A 22,695-nucleotide genomic window follows, 5' to 3' on the forward strand; every position below is an offset into this window, starting at 1 on the left:
AGTCCATTCTTCTCTTGCAACTTGGTCCTCCTAACCAAGTCCATTTCATCTGCAACTTGGCTGCCCTGACCCAAGTCCAGATCTTGCCTGGTGCACGTTGACTCTGCCAAGTCTCTTCGGCCTAGCCACACTAGGACTTTACCTGTTCTCTGCAAACTCATTTCAACCTAGTTAGTCAAACCACATACTTAACTTGATCCTAGTTCCATAATCAAAACATAGGTTTGACCTGCTAGTGCTTCCTGCACTAACAAACACATTCCCAAAACTGTGAAGTAAATCGACCATCTCTATCCAGAGAACAGATCAGAAAGAAATAAACTGAGAAATTTATCAGTAAGGTCGGTAATCGATCACTGGATCGATTACCGGACGAGAAATCGATCACAGGATCGATTATTCGGTTTTAAGAGGAACGAAAGATCGTCACTGAATCGATCAAGGGATCGATTAAAGGCGGGTAAATCGATCATCTGATCGATTACCAAGTCTCGGGAGAAAATTTTACGAGAGGTAATCGATCAAGTGATCGATTACAGGCCGGGTAATCGATCACCTGATCGATTACCGAGCCTTCTGTGAAGAGAAGCTGTAATCGATCTTCGGATCGATTATGAGGGCACTCAATCGATCCTTAGATCGATTAAGCCCTTTAAATTTGCAAGATTAAGAGGCCAAAGTTAAACCTTATGTTTAGGATGGTTAATCAAGTTAGCTAAACATTGGTTAGATTTAAACAATGGTTCGGGACCTAACCAGTAAAGTTTTTCTTAACCATCTTAAAGAATGATTAAGGAATTAGAGTCAAGGCAAACAACAACCTTAGGGTTATGTTAGACTCTACAAGAATGTATGTAATGGAATCAAAGTAACAGGGATTGTTCACCATGATATGAAAAGAAATGTAAAGAAATGTAAAGGAACATTTCCTGTGAAATGAAAATGAATGAAAGTATAAAGTTATTTTACTTTAATGAAGCTTGTACCGGAACCTGAAAGGGATCCAAGGAATGGACACCTAATGAACGTCCCTAGGTCGAAAGACAAAAGACCTAGTAACCGAGTGGTCGAGATTTGCTACCTCGTACCTACTTGGAATGGCGCGCAAATGAATGAATGGGTACAAGCTAGGGGACCCCAACAAGGATGTTTATTATTTTTATCTATTAAGATAATATGTTTTGAAAAGACAAATGGTATGGTACTCATGTTTAATGTGTACAATGAAAGAAAGGTTAAGGTAAATGATTGCACATGTTTACGTTATGATTTACATGTTGTAATGTACTTAAATGATATGCTGTTATGTGATGTCCGGATTTTGTGAGTAGGAAAGGAGCTTACTAAGCGTTATGCTTATAGTTTACTTTCTTATGCTGCAGATCCTAACAGGTACTAAGCAATGGGCGGAGGCGACAGGACAGAACTGATGGATGTGTGTGGTGTGACGTGATGAAGTCCTGGCTCATGTCAAATATAGTTGTTTAAAAACTATCATGTTGTTGACAATATTGTGTTTAAGTTCATCAACCAAACTTATCATGTTTTCAAGTTCTATCTAATGTATACGATTCTATGCTTATCAAAATGTTTTTAAGTTCCGCTGCTAAGTGTAGTTTTCGTATATAATGGTAGAATTTAAGTATGAATGTACAAACTGTAGCGTCCGTCAAGGCTCTGGTAAGGGCGGGCGTTACACGGTTTTAAATTGTTATTATAGCTTTCAAAACCGTTGTTGAAAGCGCAAATAGACATCGGTTTTAAATTGTTGTTATAGCTTCCAAAACCGTTGTTGAAACCGTAAATAGACAACGGTTTTTAAACTGTTGTCGTAGTCTTCAAAAACCGTTGTTGTAGGCGGACATAGACAACAGTTTTGAAACTGTTGTTGTATCCTCCAAAAATCGTTGTCGTAGTCTCCCATCAACCTCTCAAAGACATCGATTTTTCTTAAAACCGTTGTAAAAAAGTAAAAGACATCGGTTTTGTCATAAAACCGATGTCTTTTGAGTGTTGTTAAAGACCGATTTTCTTGTAGTGTGACTTCAATCTACTAAGACTTTCTGTACTTAGAGACTCCTCGTCTCTAGAACTTTAAATATTGTCTAGTATCCAATTGACCTTAACCTATCAAGACTTTCACTTGCCCAACCTTAGGTCATTTTTGACTTGCTAAGACTCCCAATGCTTAGAGTTCACTCCTATGAGATTTCAACCTTGCTTGACATCTAGTCAACCCTTGACTTGTTGAGATTTTATCATTGTTAAATTCTTGTCCTTCATGACCTACTTAAACTTTTGTCATGTGTGGGACTCTCCACATTTACAATTACTTAGTTGGACTCCATCATTGTTAGGTTTCTAGCTTATCATTTCCCACTTAGTCTTTCTAATGTGAAGTATTTGGTCAAGCTTGACTTACTTAACACACCAATCAATCAACCTATGGAGTCTATCTTCATCGATTGTTGTCCTTGTTGCCTTGATGTTTTTCTTCCTATGGTCCCTTAGTCCACCTCATGTAGCCTTCTTTGATCTCTACAGACCTCGAGCCATGAAGCTGTCAACCTAGTCACATGAGGTGATCACTCAGAATTTCTCTAATATCACCTTATTGATTTTCATCTTGCAGTCCCTCAGATGTGTCATGCTATCGTTCTTTGATCTCTTTAGACCTCCGAGTCACTAGACGTGCCATCTTGGTCACACCAAACCATCAACCATGTACTCAACCTCATCGAGCCATGAACTCTCCAAGTTTTGTGAATTCTTGTAAGTCTTTACACATCAAACACACATATCAAATATATAGGGAATGTCTAATTTAAAGACTTTGCCCAAACATTAAAACTCAAAGTGAAAGTTGGGGCACGACTGCACCAATAATAAGAAGCAATAGTGTTGAACTTTTCTTAACTGAGGCTAAGTACATGGTTATGGGTGAGTGTATGACATAGTTTCTTGAGAAGAGGCACATACTTAGGACTATTGATTTGAGTATAAGAATGTCCAAGTGTTGTGTGACAACATGAGTGTCATTGACTTGACGAAAATTTAGTGCATTGATAATTCGCTATTTGACAGGGTTAATTAGGGATTTTTCTGGACTATATTGTTCACATTTCATGTCATAAATGGGTTGTTAAGCTTAATTCTTATTTTTTTAAATAATTTTGAGCTTCATTCAATATTTTAGTAATTTTTAAGTATTAATGGTTTGAATTTGATGATTTGAAGGGAATTAAGATGAGGTCAAAATTTAACCCAATTCGGAGGTTTAAAGTCAAAGATTGGGTTCAGATTGGTTCACAAATTTCATTCAATATCTCGCTTAACTTGAGTTGAATCTGAGTCCAGAGCTGAGTCCAAATCTACTTGAGCTGAATCAGGATTCCAAATCAGTTGAATCCAATACAACCGAATCTGGGTCAGCACTGTTCCGGATTAATCGCGATGATAAAAACACCGAACGAAGGCCGAAGGAAGGGAGCTCGGTTTCTAGGGTTTTCCCGATCGATTCTCACAGCGACGCCTTCTCTCTCACTGAGCTCCGTCGCGCCACCGATCATCGCCATTTCATCCCTTCCGATTGACACAAATCAGCGGCTACATCAGCTCCGATCGATTCTCGCCGTAGCCTTCGCAGGATCTACGCTGAAGTGGTTCGGAGGCGTTGAGATCCCAATCCCCGTCGCTACGGAACGGAGCTGTGAGTGGTTCTCCAGTTCTGGTGTATGACAACCTTCAGCACAGAGACGCAGCCGTGAGTGGTACTCCGGAGTGCTTCCTGGCGCTTCGCATCCACTGATTCTGAGCAGAAGCTGACCTTCGCCAACGTGGTTCGAAGGCGTTAGGAGATGCTCATGTTTGGCATCAACCATCCTCATTCATCGGAGAATGCAAGGTAAGGGGTTGTAATTCCTTTCTTCTGATGTTCTGTTTGCTGGTTGTAGCTGGACATTGGGCAAAGGATGGATTCCGATCCGTGGTTCTCCGTTCGTGCTCCACCTAGGGTGCTTTGCCCTGGTGCGACTCGCTTCCATCTTGGTGTGGCATCAACCGAAGGGTGCTGAGCCTGGTTGTTCTCCCTATCCCTAACCCTAGCTTGAATTTCCAATTTAGTTTCCATCTGTTGTTAGCTTCATTTTTTTTAGTTGTTTTGTTTCTATTAATCAAACCCCCCCCCCTGTGATACACTGTAAATATGTTTTAATCCCTAACCTTAATTCCTAACTCTAATTGCTAAACCCTAATTCCTAATTTCTAACTCTAATTCTCTAACCTGTTCTTTGGTGATGTGTTCTGTTAACTTATTGGATCGAAAACCCTATTTTTGTTGAATTGTCCATGTGTGGTTGGTTCGGTTCTATGGCATGAAGTTGTTGAGAATAGGGTTGATTGGATGGAATGTTGTTAAGGCCTTATGTGTGAATTGTTGTGAAATAAATGGTTACATGAACTTGTGTTGGAAACGTTTCTGTTGAGTTGTAACATAACCCTAATTAAGTATGTTGGTTAATTGTAAGATGTGTTGAGTAGTATGCTGATGATCCATTTGTGTTGAATGATACAATTTTGGTGTTGGTTTAGGATTGAATATCAATTTGTAACTTGTATTGTTTGTTGAACCATGGTACATCGTGTTGAACTTGAGTTGTTTGGAAAGGTTGTTAGCCGGCTTTGAGATATGTATTGGGTTTGATCACTTGTAAATAGTTTTTGTATAATTGATCCATGTATGAATAAAGTGTTATGGATATATTTTATAGGTTGTGTGTTGTATGTTAAGTGGTTTGTACATGTTGTATGATGTTGAATTCATGTTGTAGGTTATATAATTGAAATGAATGATGTATGTTATTGTATGATACATGATGTGAGATTGCATGTTGCGTGTTTTAGATGTATGTTGTATGTTTTAAGTGTTGTATAATATGAAATTGTGTATATAAGATTCATGATGCATGTTGTATGAATGAATTGTATATTGTATGTTGTAATTGATATATATTGCATGATAATTAAATCTATGTTGTATCTTAACTTGTGATAATGAATAAAATGAAAAGAAAGATTGTGAAAAGAAAGGTGTTGTAAATGAAACATGTCTTGTACAGTGATGAGTGTTGTTTGCCATGTTCTTGTTTGTATTAATAAATTAATGTTGTGTCATATTCTGTGAAGATTAAATAATTCATGTGTAGTTGTGTATGTATTGTAGAGTAATTTGTAAATTGGTAAAACTTGTTGTAACTTGTAATTGTGAATAAATGAAATTTGTAGATAGAAATGAATAAAGTCAATCAATAAAAATCCTGCACCAAGTGTTTAGGATAGAACTTCCTGTCATTGAGTCCATGAGAGACGATCTGGACCTCTTTATATTACTTAAGACGATAATTAGGAGTTTGGTAAATAAATAAATAATTAATTTTGATAGGTGTGAGTGACAGCAAATAAGGGAATAAATTATATAAATAAAACAAACCCAAAATACATCCACATCAAAATTTTGACGTCGTTGCCGGGGACTCACATGAGGTTTGTATATTTTAGACTGTATATTGGTATTCTTATTTGTTTATTCATTTCATTTGTTTATTCATTGATTGATGTTATTTATTTATTTATTCATTCATTCATTTATTTATTGTAATTATTTAATTCTTTTGTTTTAATTACTTTGAGGGTGTTGATTTCAGTGACACTAAGCTTGTTTGTGGCTTTTCTATATTGGAGAGGTACAAGGAAGTGTAGGGAATTGCACTGGAAGCAATGTCCCTAGGATCACTTTCATCGATGCTGATTGGATACAGTTGCAGAGTTTGAGAATCCATGGCGATCAGGAATCAAGGGTCTCCTCTTGTAACAATCCATCTTCCTGGTGAAAGGAGAGTAATCTATTTCATCTTTTTTTGTATATAATTGCTTTATTTTCTTTTGTTTCTTTTCTATTAAGTAGGATGTATATAGTTGTTATTTATGCTTACTTAGCTTAGGATGTGTATATATTTAATAATTTAGTTTAAGATGTGTATTTATTTATCATTCTTTAACAATAAGTAATTATGATCATTTTTAATAAGAATGGAGGGGGCATGGGAGATGTCTTACATAGAATACAAAAGGATGATTGAAATAGAGAAAAGTATTAGATGTTCTTTGTGATTATAAGGTACCTCTAAAATTTAAAAGAAAATTCTATAAAAATACGATCAAACTTACTATATTATATAGAGTTGAATATTAAACTATGAGTTAAATACACCAGCATAACATAAGAGTCGGATAGTTGAAGTTATTAAAGTAGATGATTGGACATATGAGGATAAATAGTTTAAGAAATGAGAATATTAAAGAGAAAGTCGAGATTGCACTTATTGAGAAAAACTCTTAAAAATGACGTTTAAGATGATATGAATATATACTTAGACAATCAATAAATTCTTTTTTATTAAACGATATGAAACTATGATAAATATGTATAGTAAATGATAAAATTTATTTAAATATAGATAATAATATAATAGAGAATAAAAATAGAATGATCCATATAACTGATCATATTTAGTACGATAAGACTTGATTATTTTTGTTGTTTGCTTTCATTTCATTTGACAACTTCACCATAGGTGAGGCATTGAAATGATTAGTTTGGATCCATATAGAATTTTGTCAATATTCTTACTTAGGAAGCTTGAAACAATAAAGAAAGCAAGAGGAAATCAGGTTGGTAATTCAGATTGTCGATCAGTGCTCTTGTCGTGCTTGGAATGATGCAATCAGTTCCAACTGGCCTCTACTTATGATACAAAGATGGGATGGGATGGGATGCATGACAATTTTTATGACTCGGATGAAAAAAAAAAAAGTGGCAAACTAGCTAGCTTCACTTGAGCCTGAGCAAACGACCTCTGCAAGTAGATTGCAGATGATTACATCCTTTAGATGTCTTACCAGTTCTCTCTCTCCTGCCAAGGAGGAGATACTGGGCCAGATGATTCACTAAACTGAAACTGAAGGCTAGCTTATCCCCTTTCTCATGGTGGCTTGCTTCTATACTTTTTTCTTTTTTACTTCGTTTATTTGCTACCTAGATTGGAAATTGGCAAAATCAAAATAAATAAATAAAATTTGCTGCAGCAAAATTTGTTTATGTGTTTATTTATTTGCTTCTGCAAACTTTGCTTACCTCTTTCATTTACTTGTAGTCAACTACCATGTTAATTTATTGCACTAGGAGAATAAATTTGAGTATTGGCTGACAATTACACTGTCGAAAATGTAGTTAATTAAACCTTTTTTTACATTATTATATGTACTTCTGCGGGTATTATACGCAATGATTTGATATATTTTCGTTATGCACGATGCACGAACACACTCAGAAACTGCTGAGTTGAAAATCGGCGGTCAAACCAACTAATCATATGAGAAATTAAATAATCGACTTTGTGGGAGGTCATTCGCTAGTCCATCTGCTCACGAAATGAATTAAATAATCTTTTTGGTCGATCCATTCTCATACTCATCCAATACGCGGCAGATACAACGAAGTCAAAGACGCGTTTGCAGCTGCAATGCAACTTCCCAAGTCAATGCATTGGCTCGTACACAATTGGTACATGATAATTAAATTTGTGCAGGTCTTATAATGGGTATCTGCAGCTGTACGTCACAGTTTTGGACCACAATTAAGATTTTCATTTTAATCAAAACATTGTAGAATACAAATTAGGGGTCAACCAAAAGTTGAATGGACTTTTTGCCAACCCAGGCTCAAATTGAGGAAAACAAACACAAAACAAATTAAGTTCTTGGCTCGCCTAAAGTTGAGAAATTTCTAAAGGCACTTGGTTTAAAAGATTCTCAAAGATATACCTCAGCTTATGAAAATTTTACAATACTTATCCTTTAATGCAATTGTTGATTTATACTCGAAAGCAAAATTAGTTATATTGTCTTGACAGACCTACATATGTAAGAATAGAATATAAAAAAAATTTGAATTTAAAATCAATATCGTCTCGTGGATTTATTATGCTATTGCTTTTGTTTTTTATGAAATCACCACAATAAATCTAAAATATAATAAAATATTAAAAAAATCATATTTGAGATCGATATCATCTAAGAACTCATCTACTCTTTTATAATAATTATTATTATTAATGTGATGCAGGTATGATAAATGACATGGTTCCTTTTGAGTAATGGTCAAGAGTCAAGTGAAGATCAAAGTTCAGACTAACCTGGCAAGACAGATCAACATGAACTCGAGAGAAATGATCCCACCAGAGTGAGATAACTATCACCTCTGACTCAAATCGTACTTCGGGCTTAATATGGACTTAGTCCTGCACCCCATTAGACCCCTAAAGTCATCTCGTCTCGGTCATCTTAGCCCTGCATCTCATCACGACCATCTCAGTCTCAAATCTCGACTCGACCATCTCGATCTCAAGTCTCGTCTCGATCATTTCGGCCTAACGTCTCGACCTCGAGTTTCGACTCGGGCAACTCGACCTTGAGTCTCGACTCAGCCATCTCGGTCTTGAGTCTCGTCTCGGGCACTCAACCTTGCCTGACTCTATCTTGGACTTTACTTTTATATCTTCTATGACCCGCTATCTTACATGACCTATTAAAGGGGAAGGTGAATATTCTCACGAACATGTGGTAGCCTAAGAATGAATAGACGATTATGAGGTTGTCAGACTTGGTCCCCTCAGATACCTCTTTTGTTACACATAAGGTAAAATAGAAACGGCTATCGGATCTAGTCCCCTTGCAGGTTATTATAATGGCGCTATCTCATCCGATGTAGAGATGCCTTGAGCAGGTTATAAAAGGCCTAACACACGACCTTATTTCAGGTTCAACTTTAAAAACTCTGCTAGTATCATCTTTTTTCTTGTCTACATTTCCTCATTTTTTTCACAGAACTCTAACTTAATTATTGAAGTGATCAATCAAGACTCTTCCACATCAGTCTAACCCACTAGATGAATATACACTAAATAGTCCCTGCTACTACTGGATAGTCCCTTTTTCCCCATCCCTGTGTGGTTAGTCTTGCGTTCTCCATTTACTCTGCAATATAACCTTTTTTTTTTCTTTTAAAAAGAAAGAAAAAAGAGCAAGAATAATTCAACAACTAATGCGGCTGTGCGCCCACCTTATTATTATATACCAGCAACCGTTTACGCCACGGCGGGGTCGTTGCTTCCTCTATAAATATACTCTCATATTTCTCACTTCATGATTCATTATCTCAATTCTATTCATCCTAGCGATATACACCAAAAGTTAGTTAAAATCCTTAATCGATCAGAATGGTGTTCGCCTACAGAGTCGCTGGCGCATCAGAGTACCTGGCGATCACCGGATATGGTGTTCGTGATATTAAGCTGGCGAAGAAGGCCTTCGTCTTCCTTGGCCAACGCTGCACCAAGTTCGACATGTCCCCTGTCAACTACACTTTCGAGGTCCAGGCCATGAGCGCCGAGAAGCTCCCCTTCATCCTCCCCGCCGTCTTTACTATTGGCCCCCGCGTCGACTCCCGCGACTCCCTTCTCCTCTACGCCAAGCTCATCTCCCCCCACGACAAGCTTTCCAGCCACGTTAAAGAGCTGGTGCAGGGTGTCATCGAGGGTGAGACCCGCGTTCTGGCTGCCTCCATGACCATGGAGCAGATCTTCAAGGGCACCAAGTCCTTCAAGCAAGAGGTGTTCGAGAAGGTTCAGCTGGAGCTCAACCAGTTCGGTCTCATCATTTACAACGCCAACGTCAAGCAGCTAGTCGACGTCAAGGACCACGAGTACTTCTCCTATTTGGGGCAGAAGACGCAGCAAGAGGCCGCCAACCAGGCCAAGGTCGACGTTGCCGAGGCCAAAATGAAAGGCGAGATCGGCTCAAAGGAGCGGGACGGGCAGACGAAGCAGAACGCGTCCAAGATCGATGCAGAGACGAAGATTTACTCGACGCAGAGAGAAGGGGAAGGGATAAAGGTGGAGTCAAAGGTGAAATCCGAAGTCAAGATTTATCAAAACATGAGGGAAGCAGAGGTGGCAGAGGCCAACGCGGATCTGGCTATGAAAAAGGCAGAGTGGCAGCGGCAGGCCAAGGTGGCCGAGGTTGAGGGCGCCAAGGCGGTCGCTATAAGGGAAGCTGAGCTACAACTGGAGGTGGAACGGAGGAATGCGCTGAGGGAGACCGAGAAGCTCAAGGCAGAATTTCTCAGTAAAGCTTTAGTCGACTACGACATGAAGGTTCGCTCCACTTTTCCTTTCCCTCTTAATTGCGCTTGCGCAATCAATTTGTTCGACGAGATTAGGCAGAGGATGAATCTACGTTTAAGCTTTGTGTGTAGGTGCAAGAGGCAAATTGGGAGCTGTACAAGCGGCAGAAGGAAGCGGAAGGCCTCCTGTATGAGCAGGAGAAGCTCGCGGAAGGGCGCAGAGCCACGGCCGAGGCCGCGCGTTTCGCTCTGCAGAATGAGGCGGAAGCAGAGCTTTACGCCAAGAAGAAGGAGGCAGAGGGCTTGGTGGCAATGGCACAAGCACAAAAACTGTACATCTCTTCGCTGCTTGAGGCGCTTGGCGGAGATTATGCAGCACTGCGAGACTACCTCATGATCAACGGCGGGACGTACCAGGACATGGCGCGGCTTAACGCGGAGGCCGTCCGTGGTCTGCAACCAAAGATCAGCGTGTGGACTAACGGCAGCGGCGATGGGGTGGAAGGCGGAGGGGCGATGAAGGAGTTGGCCGGAGTCTACAGAATGTTGCCGCCGCTGCTGAAGACGGTGCAGGAGCAGACCGGAATAGAGCCGCCGACTTGGATGGCGAAAATGGCGGAGACGGCAGCTGTTTGATTGATGCATATTAATTCTATTATATTATATCGCATTGTCGTATGATAATAGCTCCGTAGAATTTGTAACGGCTGTTGTTGAGAATCGTGCAGTGTGTTGTAATTTCAATAATATTTCTCCCAAGAGATATGAATTCTCTAGGAGTGTTATATTAATATATATGGGTCAATTATAAATGTGTGTGGAATTCCTCTTCTTTGCGTAGGTATTATTATTATTGGACGAAGTCTCCTATGATTTATATGGAGTCCTTCTTATAGTGTCATTTTTACTATCAATAATATATATTTTTAATTAACTAGTATTTTATTTGAAATGATATTAAGTAATTGATACTTATTCCCTCTTTATTAACAGTTATTTCACCTATTTATTTGACCTTTGATCTCTTACAAGCACCAACAACTAGAGATATAAATTGGGTTGTATCATCTATTAACTATTATAATATCAACAATGCCTAGCCTGACGAACCAACGAGATTGGATTGAACGATAAAATTGTGGTCTACGGGCTTAAGTACATCTGGCATTGACTCACGGGCTGAGTTAGTAAATTTATACTAATTAATATACATATAAAATACAATGTCAAAATGTGTTAGGACCTTCAGCAACTGATGTGGTGCCAAGAGAGAAGAAACATGCATCCTCGCTGGCTTCAATCGGTGATGGGATCCATCTCGTGCATGAATCATGGAAGGAGGCTGACTTGAAAGGGAAGAAGGTGTTTTATCCATTGGTCGTTGGTTTGAATTTCAAAAATTCTGTTTTAAGGAATGATTTTAAAATTGTTTCGTAGAGATGGACTTTAGATTCCATTGACATTTGACATTTAAGTAGATTTTTAAATGTAATCTGTACAGCCCGGGTAGGACCAAATGACTAGTTCAATTAACTCAGGTTGATTTTAGTCGATTGATCTACTTTACCGTGTAAACGATTTAACAGTTGTAAATTTCCTCTACTCAATCAATAGTCCTCTTTCTAACTCTTATTAGACATTCAATCGGTTGCACAATCAATTCAACTTAGTCAGATGACAACCCAGTCGACTCAACACCAAACATAAATCATCAATCTATTGAACTGCAAAATCAAATTTTTATTATACCTAAAATGCATATCTAACTTTCATATTTATCAAAATATATAATTATTTTCTATTATGCCTCTCCTTTATCAGTAGTCAACTACTAATTCATTAACAGTCAATTATTATGTGGATAGTCGACTACATCAATTGATTTCTGAATTTCTTGTACTCGATTTGTGTATGTCAGTCGACTGCGCCACTCGAATGTTAGTTTCTTTGAGTTGTTACAAATCTATGTTGATGTAATCGACCTCTAGTCAAGGTTGACCAAACTCAAATTAATTTTAGTTAAATTTTGATATTTAATCAATATGTTAGTTGGTTGAGTGAGATATCAAGTAGGTCAAAGTTGACTAGATACTTGAAAATCGATAAATATATTTGTCGACTAAAGTGAAGAGTCAAGTTAAGGTTGATCGGATACTATTGTGGAGAAGTCAAGTGGGTTATGGTTGACTAGACATATAACAGTCGGAAAGTGCAACAAAGAGTTGGCAAGGGCAAAGTCCAATGGGAGGATTGTGTATAAGTTGATGTGCAGCTCGAGTGCAAGTACATGTCTATGAAAATCTCATTGTAGCTCGAGTGTAAATTTTTTTCGATTTGAGGTATTCAAGTCATCTTTGTCATGAAAACTTATACTTTAACATCTTAAACAAATATTTCTACGGAGGTGTGTACCCGAGAGGATTGTGTATAAGTTAAAGTACTTGAAGGTGATTGAGTGACCATAGATGATTCACCACTCCTTTTATTAAGAGACATGTACCCTATGGTCACTTGTTAGGATTGTTACTCTAAGTCTTTAGTCAAAGCAAAAACACATCAACAGAATAGTCCCTTGGACAGATATTTGAGTAATTTTAATCCGCAGGACAAGAAATTACTGCTTGGGCTAGGTGTGACGTAATCAGCCTAGTGGGGACTAATACATAGACCATGTCCTAAACTAAGCGGCTATAAAATAAGTGAAAGAAATAGATGCACGAACAACTATAACTGTTGAAGGGTTCAGAAGGGGTTTTGGAATCAACTGTGATTTTCTGATTAATTGGGGGTCATGATGTGTAGGGAATCCTATGCGATAAACAAAAATTCTTTGTGTGTGACCCTATAGGTTCTTGTAACGTTGGCAATACCTTCTAAATCTCATTTAGGTGAAACATAAGTAGTGAGCGGTGTTGGCGATCTGGATCTCCGTTCTGCGTTCCGGATTCTATCCGCTCCGAAAAGCATAGAACCCCACAGGACAAAAATTTTATCCCGCCTGGATCAATTGACAAAGTCTACAAAAGACTAAGTCAATCGATCCTTCAGGATCGCCGATTCCTAAATTATTATCTACGGTTTTCTAAACTAGTTCTAGTAAATTAAAACTGCGGAAAAATAAATCATTTACCAGAACCTTTTTGATGACCTCGCTGCCTTCCGCTGTATTCCTGTCTTCTTCCTGGACGTTGGGTGGACAACGATCCTCCAGAAATAAAGGAACTGCAACCTCCGGATGATGAAGCCTTGGATCGCCTTTCTTCTTCTCGCAGCAACTTCGCCTTGTCTTGTCTCCTTGCTAGGATCCGGCCACCACCTTGGAGGAAGGAGGTTCGGCCACCTCAAGAGAGAAGAAGGAGGGGGGGCGGAAGAAGAAGAAGAAAAGAGAAAAGAAGAAGAAGAAGAAGGAGGGGGGCGGCGGCAAGAAGAGGAGAGGGAGAGAGAGTTTCCGAAATCGTTTCGGATCTCTCTCTCTTCTCTTTCTCTTCTTTTCTTGATTCTTCTTGCCGCCCCCCCCCCCCCTCCTTTTATAGCCTTCATGCCCAAGACCAAGCACCCCTTTCTTAGCCATTAAGAAATTTTTTTAATTTTGAATTAATTCCATGAACCAATTTCCAAATTATAAAAATTTCTTAAATCTAGGCCTTTAGATTAGCTTGCTTGGTTTCTAGCCGTTAGATCTTTGGATTTAACAAAAATAATTTATAAAAAAATTAATTCCAACCTTATCTATTATGTGGCCGGCCATATATTAGGAATTATTTCCATTCTTTTGAACCAATTTATATTAATTAAAAGAAAATAAAACTTAACCGAAGAGATCTCATCCATCGGATGCAACTTAATCTCATCTAACGGTTACGATATAATCTTCTTTAATATAACTTGATCTCTTCGATCCAATGGCCATGATCAATAATTGCTTGGGCGTGTGGTTCAATGAACCATGCTCTGGTTCACCTCGTGAACCGGTTCTTCCTTCCAAAGAGAATTAAAACCGAACCGGAGAGATCTCGTCCATCGGACGCGACTTAATCTCATCCAACGGTTCTAATCTATTCTCTTCTATTCCTCTTTATTTATTTCGATCCAATGGATGCAACTTGATCTAATCCCACGGATACAAGTTGATCTCATCCATTAACTCATCCTACGGTTGAGAACTAATCTCATCCAACGGTCGAGATTAAATCTCATCCGACGGCTGAGAACTAATCTCATCCGTTTGATTGCATCCTTTTGAAGATGTCTTTAGGCTACAGTGGGGACCTCGAGGAGGTATTGGATCTGGCCTTCTGATGGGTTTCGGATCCCGTATTCAACCCCGAATACACACCTACATCCATCAATAACGATCCATTCCACTAGAGGATCATTATTGCACTACCAATCCAATCCCCAAATTACGTTATGGGTTCCTTCTTATTATTTTATGCATTGCTCCCCGTGTTTAAGATATCGTATGTCCGTCAATTATCTGAGTTCACTGACAACTCAATAATCGACATCTAAGACCTTGAATAGTACCACTCAACCTTATTGTCAGTCGGACCAAGTCCACTTGCAAGATTTGACTTGACAATCCTTATGAGCTCTCCAAGGGGACATCATCAGCCCTACTGGGACACGGATTCCTTCTATAATTAATGGCACACCGTATAGATAGTAACATCACCCAACTTACCGAGAATATTTGATCTGACGGAAAGATCTCACCCTTTGGTAAATCAAAGCAATAATTACTACCTATAGGTGCCCATTTATTACATCGGGATTAAGAGTGCATAATTATAATAACAGAGGTCTTGTTCAATTTGTGAGTCAGTGTAAATTGAACAACCTCAATGGTCCTACTCAATACACACAAAGTGCACTAGTGTAATTCTACAGTCAAGACAGACAGTCACCGAATTACACTACAACCGTTCCCGATGGTTTGTCCAAAGCCATCTTGGTTGTGAGCCTTAGTTTATAATTCACAAGGGACTGATAATCATGGTCTTCTGTGTCTCACAGACACCAAGTTATCTACAATGTAAATTAAGAGGACTTTATTGCAAAATACACTATTGCAATCATTTGACCAAAACATGATTACTTTATTTCATAAATGTTTATATACAAAAGAGCAAGTCTTTTCAGTATACTTCCTAACAATCTCCCACTTATACTAAAAGACTATGCTGTCTTTTTCTGTCATCCACTAAAAGATTACGCTGTCATCTCTGCCATCCATCTGATCCCCATCCCTTCAACGTGCCGATCATAAGCTTTCGCCGGAAGGGCCTTGGTGAAAGGATCTGCCAGGTAATCTGCTGATGCGATCTTGGCGACAACGACTTCTCCTCTTTTTACGATTTCTCGTATCAGGTGGTACTTGCGCTCTATGTGTTTACTTGCTTTGTGGGCTCGTGGTTCCTTCGAGTTTGCAACTGCACCACTGTTATCACAATAAATTGTGATAGCTTTGGGCAAACCAGGAATCACATCTAAGTCCAACATGAAGTTTCTGAGCCATACAGCCTCCTTGGCTGCCTCTGAAGCTGCGACATACTCAGCTTCCATGGTGGAGTCCGAAATGCATTTCTGCTTAACACTCCTCCATACTATGGCTCCACCTCCTAAAGTAAACACAACCCCAGAGGTAGATTTACTGCTGTCCCTATCTGATTATCTGAATCTGTTTACTGCTGTCCCTATCTGATTGGAAATCTGAATCTGTGTAACCCACAGGGACTAGATCGTCTGCCTGGTAAACTAGCATATAATCCCTAGTCCTTCTCAGGTACTTCAAAATATGCTTTACCGCAGTCCAATGTCCCTGTCCTGGATTACTTTGATATCTGCTGACCATGCCCACGGCAAAGCAGATATCTGGTCTCGTACACAGCATGGCATACATGAGGCTTCCCACGGCAGAGGCGTAGGGAACTGCCTTCATCTCATCTATCTCCTTTGATGTTTTAGGACACATCTCCTTAGATAGATGAACTCCATGTCTGAAAGGTAACAAACCTTTCTTAGAGTTTTGCATGCTGAACCGAGCCAATATAGTGTCAATGTATGAAGCTTGGGATAAGCACAACATCCTTTTCTTGCGATCCCTTATAACTTTGATCCCAAGGATGTGACCTGCTTCTCCTAAGTCCTTCATATCAAATTGTTTTGACAACCATACCCTTACGTCTGATAACACCTTTACACTGTTGCCAATGAGCAGGATGTCATCTACGTATAGTACTAAGAATACCACTACGTTTCCGTCACATTTCTTGTATACACAAGACTCATCCGGACTTTGAATAAATCCATATGACTGGATTACTTCATCAAACCGGATGTTCCAAGACCTTGAAGCTTGCTTCAGTCCATAAATGGACCTTTTAAGCTTACACACTAGATGCTCTTTGCCTTTTTCAATGAAACCTTCTGGTTGCTTCATATGGATGTTTTCCTCAAGACTTCCATTAAGGAAAGCCGTCTTGACATCCATTTGCCATACCTCATAATCCATATGAGCGGCAATAGCTAAAAGAATCCGGATAGACTTAAGCATGGCTACCGGCGAAAAGGTTTCCTCATAATCGATTCCCTCTTTCTGAGTATACCCCTTCGCAACAAGCCTTGCTTTAAAGGTTTCCACCTTTCCGTCTGATCCTCTTTTCCTTTTGTAGATCCACTTACACCCGATGGCTTTTACACCATCTAGTGGTTCTACAAGTTCCCAGACTTGGTTAGAGTACATAGACTCTATCTCAGATTTCATTGCCTTATGCCAAGAATCTGCATCTTTGTCTTGGAGTGCTTCGTCGTAGGTCAAGGGATCGGGTTCATGTTCACCCGGGATAAAATCCGAAGACTCTCCCAAGAACATGTATCTGTCAGGTTGCCTGACAACCCTCCCACTGCGACGAGGCACCGTCTGTATCTGCGTATCACTTGTGACACGCGGTGCAGCTACTTGTGGTATTTCCTCTTGTACTGTTGGTATTGACACTGGACTTTCTCCCCTAATTTCTTCTAGAACAATCTTGCTTATGGGCTTGTGGTTTATTACATAATCCTCTTCCAAGAATCGGGCATTCGTACTAACGATGACCTTCTGATCCTTAGGATTATAAAACAAACCACCCTTCGTTCCTTTAGGATAGCCTATAAACAGACATACTTCTGTACGCGGTTCTAACTTATCAGCCTCCCCTTTCAGCACATGTGCTGGACAACCCCAAATCCGAAAATGTCTTAGACTAGGCTTGCGCCCAGTCCACAATTCTATGGGTGTAGAGGGTACTGACTTAGAAGGTACTAAGTTCAGAAATGTTCTGTTTCCAAAGCAAACCCCCAGTATGGCAACTGTTGCTGTTTCCAAAGCAAACCATCCCCAGAACGATAGGTTACAACCCCAACTCCACAATTCTATGGGTGTAGAGGGTACTGACTTAGAAGGTACTAAGTTCAGAATGTATGTTGCTGTTTCCAAAGCAAATCCCCAGAACGACTTAGGCAACTCTGCATAACTCATCATCGATCTAACCATCTCTATAAGAGTCCTATTCCTTCTTTCCGCCACACCGTTCTGTTGGGGTGTACCCGGTGCGGTCAACTGGGAATGGATCCCAGCCTCTGACAAGTAGTTCCTAAATTCACCCGAGAGGTATTCGCCACCACGATCCGAGCGTAGTGTCTTGATACTCTTACCATGATGCTTCTCCACATCAGCCTTGTACTCCTTGAACTTGTCAAAGCACTCGGACTTGCGGCGCATCAAAAAGATGTATCCGTACCTTGAATAATCGTCTATAAACGAGACGAAGTATTCGTACCCACCTCTAGCTTGAATTGACATAGGACCACATACATCAGAGTGAACCAACTCTAACACTTCTTTGGCTCTATACCCCTTTGCTGAAAAAGGCCTCTTGGTCATTTTACCTTCCAAGCAAGACTCGCAGGTCGGGAATGATTCCACCACTAATGAACCCAAAGGTCCATCAGCTATCAACCTTTGTATCCTACTTAAGTTAATATGACCAAGCCTTAAGTGCCAAAGATAGGTTTGGTTCAATTCTGAAGGATTCTTTCTCTTACCTAAGTTAGAAGATGTGTTATTTAGTTCCTTTTGTTGCATCGTGGGAGTTAATGTATATAGATTATCTACCAACGTACCAGAACAGATAATGCTACTATTTTTCTTGATAATAACATTATTATCAAAATAGACTGAATATCCGTCCTTATACAGTTTAGAAACCGAAATCAAATTCTTTCTAAACCCGGGTACATAAAGACAATCTCTTAATACTAAAGTTCTATTTCTACCAAAAGGTAAATAGACGTCTCCCACTGCAACAGCCGCCACTTTCGTAGCATTGCCCATATAGACGGTGATCTCTCCTTCAAGTAGCCGTCGGGTTTCCTGGAACCCCTGCAAATTATTGCAGACATGATCAGTGGCTCCCGTATCTACACACCAGGTTCTGGTAGATAGCACCGCTAAACATGTTTCAACTACTAAAGGAAGAAGATGCACTCCTATTGTTCTTATTTCTAAGGGGATAGTCTTCTTTCCAATCTATGTAGTTGGGACCAGTAAGTTTGTTTTCTTTCAGTATGACAGCTAGTGGGTTGAAGGCCATTTTCCTGAAAAATCATGAAAATAACCATTGGTCAAATATTCGAATTTAAAATTATATTGATTCCTCAAAACAATATAATTAAATTCACCAACACCTCAAGCACCGAAGAATTAGCATGCCACGTTAGTGTGGACGTATACTAACTCAAACATTCGCAAAAGGAGGTTTTACCCATTAATTTTATTATCTGGTCAACCTATCTTTATGACCAATAAAATTAATAGTTGGTCCTACTTTGGTCATGCACATTTAATAGCAAGCCACGTTAGTGTGGACGTTTACTATTAACTGCATTCTAAGTGTGCACCATTACTTGGTACTAAGTCCACTACTTAGTGTTACGTATGCCACGTTAGTGTGGACGTATACGCGAGCTAAGTAGCTTCCTATAACCATCCCTTAGGAAATACGGTGTGCCATTAAATGTGAAGGAATCTGTGTCCCAACCACACTGATGATGTCCTCTTGGAAGCTCATAAGGATTGTCAAGTCAAATCTTGCCTCCGCTGCGCCCTAAGGTTGAGTGGTACTCGATGCAAAGAGATTCGATTATTGAGTTGTTTCAGTGATTTTGCAATAATTGACGGACATACGATATCTTAAACACGGGGAGCAATGCATAAAATAATAAGAAGGAACCCACTAAACCGAAACGTAATTTGGGGATTACCTGATTGGTAGTGCAATAATGATCCTCTAGTAGAATGGATCGTGACATTGATGGATGAACATTCGGGGTTTGAAAAATCCAAAATTCATCAGAAAGATGACCTCGGACCTTCCTCGAGGTCCCCACTGAGCCAAAGATCTTCAAAAAGGATGCATTCTCCAAACGGATGACCTTTAGTTCTTGCAGCAACTTCGTCGGATGAGATTTAATCTCAACCGTTGGATGAGAAGTTCTCGAAGGATGAAGGTGAGATCAACGGTGGAATATCCATAGGATTAGATCAAGTTGCATCCATTGGATCGAAATAAATAAAGAAGATTGAAAGAGAATAGATTAGAACCCCAAGACTGGCAAAGATTAATTTTGATTGCATGATGCCGATGATTGCTTGCTTGGATTTTCCGGTTCAGTTTTATTTCCAAGTTTCAACCATCCCTTAGGAAGTTTGTTCTGGTGATCCGCATACAGACCCATCCGTTGGGGAGGAAGGTCTAAGCCAGCACGCAAGTCTGTATGCATCACCTACAAACCAGTAATGGAGACCGCGGGATTCGAAGAATCCCTCTCCCACTTAGTTTTTACTTTGAGGATTTTGAATTATGATCACATTAATAATTAATTCAATAAATTGATTTCCAGGCGTGGCCTTAGACAAAATCAATTATTGAACTTCTTATTTATGCTTTCATAATTGATTCTAATTTCCTATCTAATCATGCTTGTATAAATAACTAGTTCCTAATTGATCTCCAGGTTGTGGCGAGGCTAAGGCCTTCTTGGATATGGGAGCAACCACCACTCCTAGACAAGATCAACTTCGGAGTTCGTTAATTATACGCGCATAATTTTCCTTAATTGTCCTTAAGGGGTAGGAAATTACCTATGTGTATTTTATGTTTAACAAATTTAAACACAACCACACACATACACAGCAAAAAAATAAAACAGCAATAAATATGGAAATAAAATAAAACTATTTCCAACTATTATGGCCTTTTATTTTTTCCTTCGCTGCAACTCGGCTTTTTGACCGTCTCGCTTCCTCTTCCGCTGCGCCTTTGTGGCCTCAAAGATCCGCGCCTTGCTAGGAACCCGGTCGATGCATGTAAATAAAATTTTACAAAATTGATCCTATACTCCTTTGAAGGAGTTTACAAAAATCTAATTTTGCAAAAAATTTAAACTAATACGGTCAACCCCCGTATTTAATTCCTATACATGCACACACACATACATACAAACATTCACATATATTTGGCCACAATAGTTGGAAAATAATTTATCCTGCAACACCGAGTTAATCTATTGCAATTTTCTAACTATTAAATATGTGCTACTAGCATGCAAAACTAAACCGAAGTAATTTTTCCGGAATCGGAGAACCTCGCTCTGATACCATTTGTTGGCGATCTGGATCTCCGTCCTATGTTCCGGATTCTATCCGCTCCGAAAAGCATAGAACCCCACAGGACAAAAATTTTATCCCGCCTGGATCAATTGACAAAGTCTACAAAAGACTAAGTCAATCGATCCTTCAGGATCGCCGATTCCTAAATTATTATCTACGGTTTTCTATTAACTAGTTCTAGTAAAATAAAACTGCGGAAAAAAATAAAATCATACCAGAACCTTTTGATGACCTCGGAGCCTTCCGCTGTATTCCTGTCTTCTTCCTGGACGTTGGGTGGACAACGATCCTCCAGAAATAAAGGAACTGCAACCTCCGGATGAAGAAACCTTGGATCGCCTTTCTTCTTCTCGCAGCAACTTCGCCTTGTCTTGTCTCCCTTGCTAGGATCCGGCCACCACCTTGGAGGAGGAGGTTCGGCCACCAAGAAGAGAAGAAGAGAAGGGGGGCGGTGGAAGAAGAAGAAAAAAGAAGAAGAAGAAGAAGAGAGAGGAAGGGGGCGGCGGCAAGAAGAGAGAAGGAGAGAGCAAGAGTTTCCGAAATCGTTTCGATTTCTCTTTCTTTCTTTCTTGATTCTCTCTTGCCGCCCCCACCCCCCCCTCCTTTTATAGCCTCCATGCCCAAGACCAAGCCCCTTTCTTTTAGCCATTAAGAAATAATTTTAATTTGGATTAATTCCATGAACCAATTCCAAATTATAAAAATTTTAAATTAAATCTTTAGGCCTTTAGATTAGCTTGCTTGGTTTCTAGCCGTTAGATCTTTATGGAAATTATTTAAAAAATAATTATTTCCAACCTTATCTATAAGTGGCCGGCCATTATGGATAGGATTTGGTTTATTTCCGTGAACCAACTTTATATAAAAAAGAAAATAAAACCGAACCGAAGAGATCTCATCCATCGGATGCAACTTAATCTCATCTAACGGTTACGATATAATCTTCTTTAATATAACTTGATCTCTTCGATCCAATGGCCATGATTAATCCCTTGGGCGTGTGGTTCAATGAACCATGCTCTGGTTCACCTCGTGAACCGGTTCTTCCTTCCAAAGAGAATTAAAACCGAACCGGAGAGATCTCGTCCATCGGACGCGACTTAATCTCATCCAACGGTTCTAATCTATTCTCTTTTATTCCTCTTTATTTATTTCGATCCAATGGATGCAACTTGATCTAATCCCACGGATACAAGTTGATCTCATCCATTAACTCATCCTACGGTCGAGAACTAATCTCATCCAACGGTCGAGATTAAATCTCATCCGACGGCTGAGAACTAATCTCATCCGTTTGATTGCATCCTTTTGAAGATGTCTTTAGGCTACAGTGGGGACCTCGAGGAGGTATTGGATCTGGCCTTCTGATGGGTTTCGGATCCCGTATTCAACCCCGAATACACACCTACATCCATCAATAACGATCCATTCCACTAGAGGATCATTATTGCACTACCAATCCAATCCCCAAATTACGTTATGGGTTCCTTCTTATTATTTTATGCATTGCTCCCCGTGTTTAAGATATCGTATGTCCGTCAATTATCTGAGTTCACTGACAACTCAATAATCGACATCTAAGACCTTGAATAGTACCACTCAACCTTATTGTCAGTCGGACCAAGTCCACTTGCAAGATTTGACTTGACAATCCTTATGAGCTCTCCAAGGGGACATCATCAGCCCTACTGGGACACGGATTCCTTCTATAATTAATGGCACACCGTATAGATAGTAACAT

General features: G+C 39.5%; 1 protein-coding gene across 1 annotated transcript; it reads left to right on the plus strand.

The window, feature by feature from the left end:
- Positions 1-9,281: 9,281 nt before the first annotated feature.
- On the plus strand, positions 9,282-11,063 carry LOC141836224 (flotillin-like protein 1). Its single transcript, XM_074723666.1, has 2 exons — positions 9,282-10,271; positions 10,373-11,063. Exons 1-2 carry the CDS (start codon positions 9,336-9,338, stop codon positions 10,874-10,876), a joined length of 1,440 nt encoding a protein of 479 aa, XP_074579767.1. The 5' UTR covers positions 9,282-9,335; the 3' UTR covers positions 10,877-11,063.
- Positions 11,064-22,695: the final 11,632 nt, after the last annotated feature.

This window comes from Curcuma longa, chromosome 10 (assembly GCF_044706935.1).
Source record: "Curcuma longa cultivar G26 ecotype Majalengka, Jawa Barat chromosome 10, ITB_CL_G26_1.1, whole genome shotgun sequence".
Lineage (NCBI taxonomy): Eukaryota > Viridiplantae > Streptophyta > Magnoliopsida > Zingiberales > Zingiberaceae > Curcuma > Curcuma longa.

What these genes read in the sequence shown, in the direction of transcription:
- LOC141836224 (XM_074723666.1), top strand. Translation starts at nt 9,336, where the DNA reads ATGGTGTTCGCCTACAGAGTCGCTGGCGCATCAGAGTACCTGGCGATC. An exon ending in TAGTCGACTACGACATGAAG is followed by an intron (nt 10,272 to 10,372) that starts GTTCGCTCCACT and finishes CTTTGTGTGTAG; the next exon opens with GTGCAAGAGGCAAATTGGGA.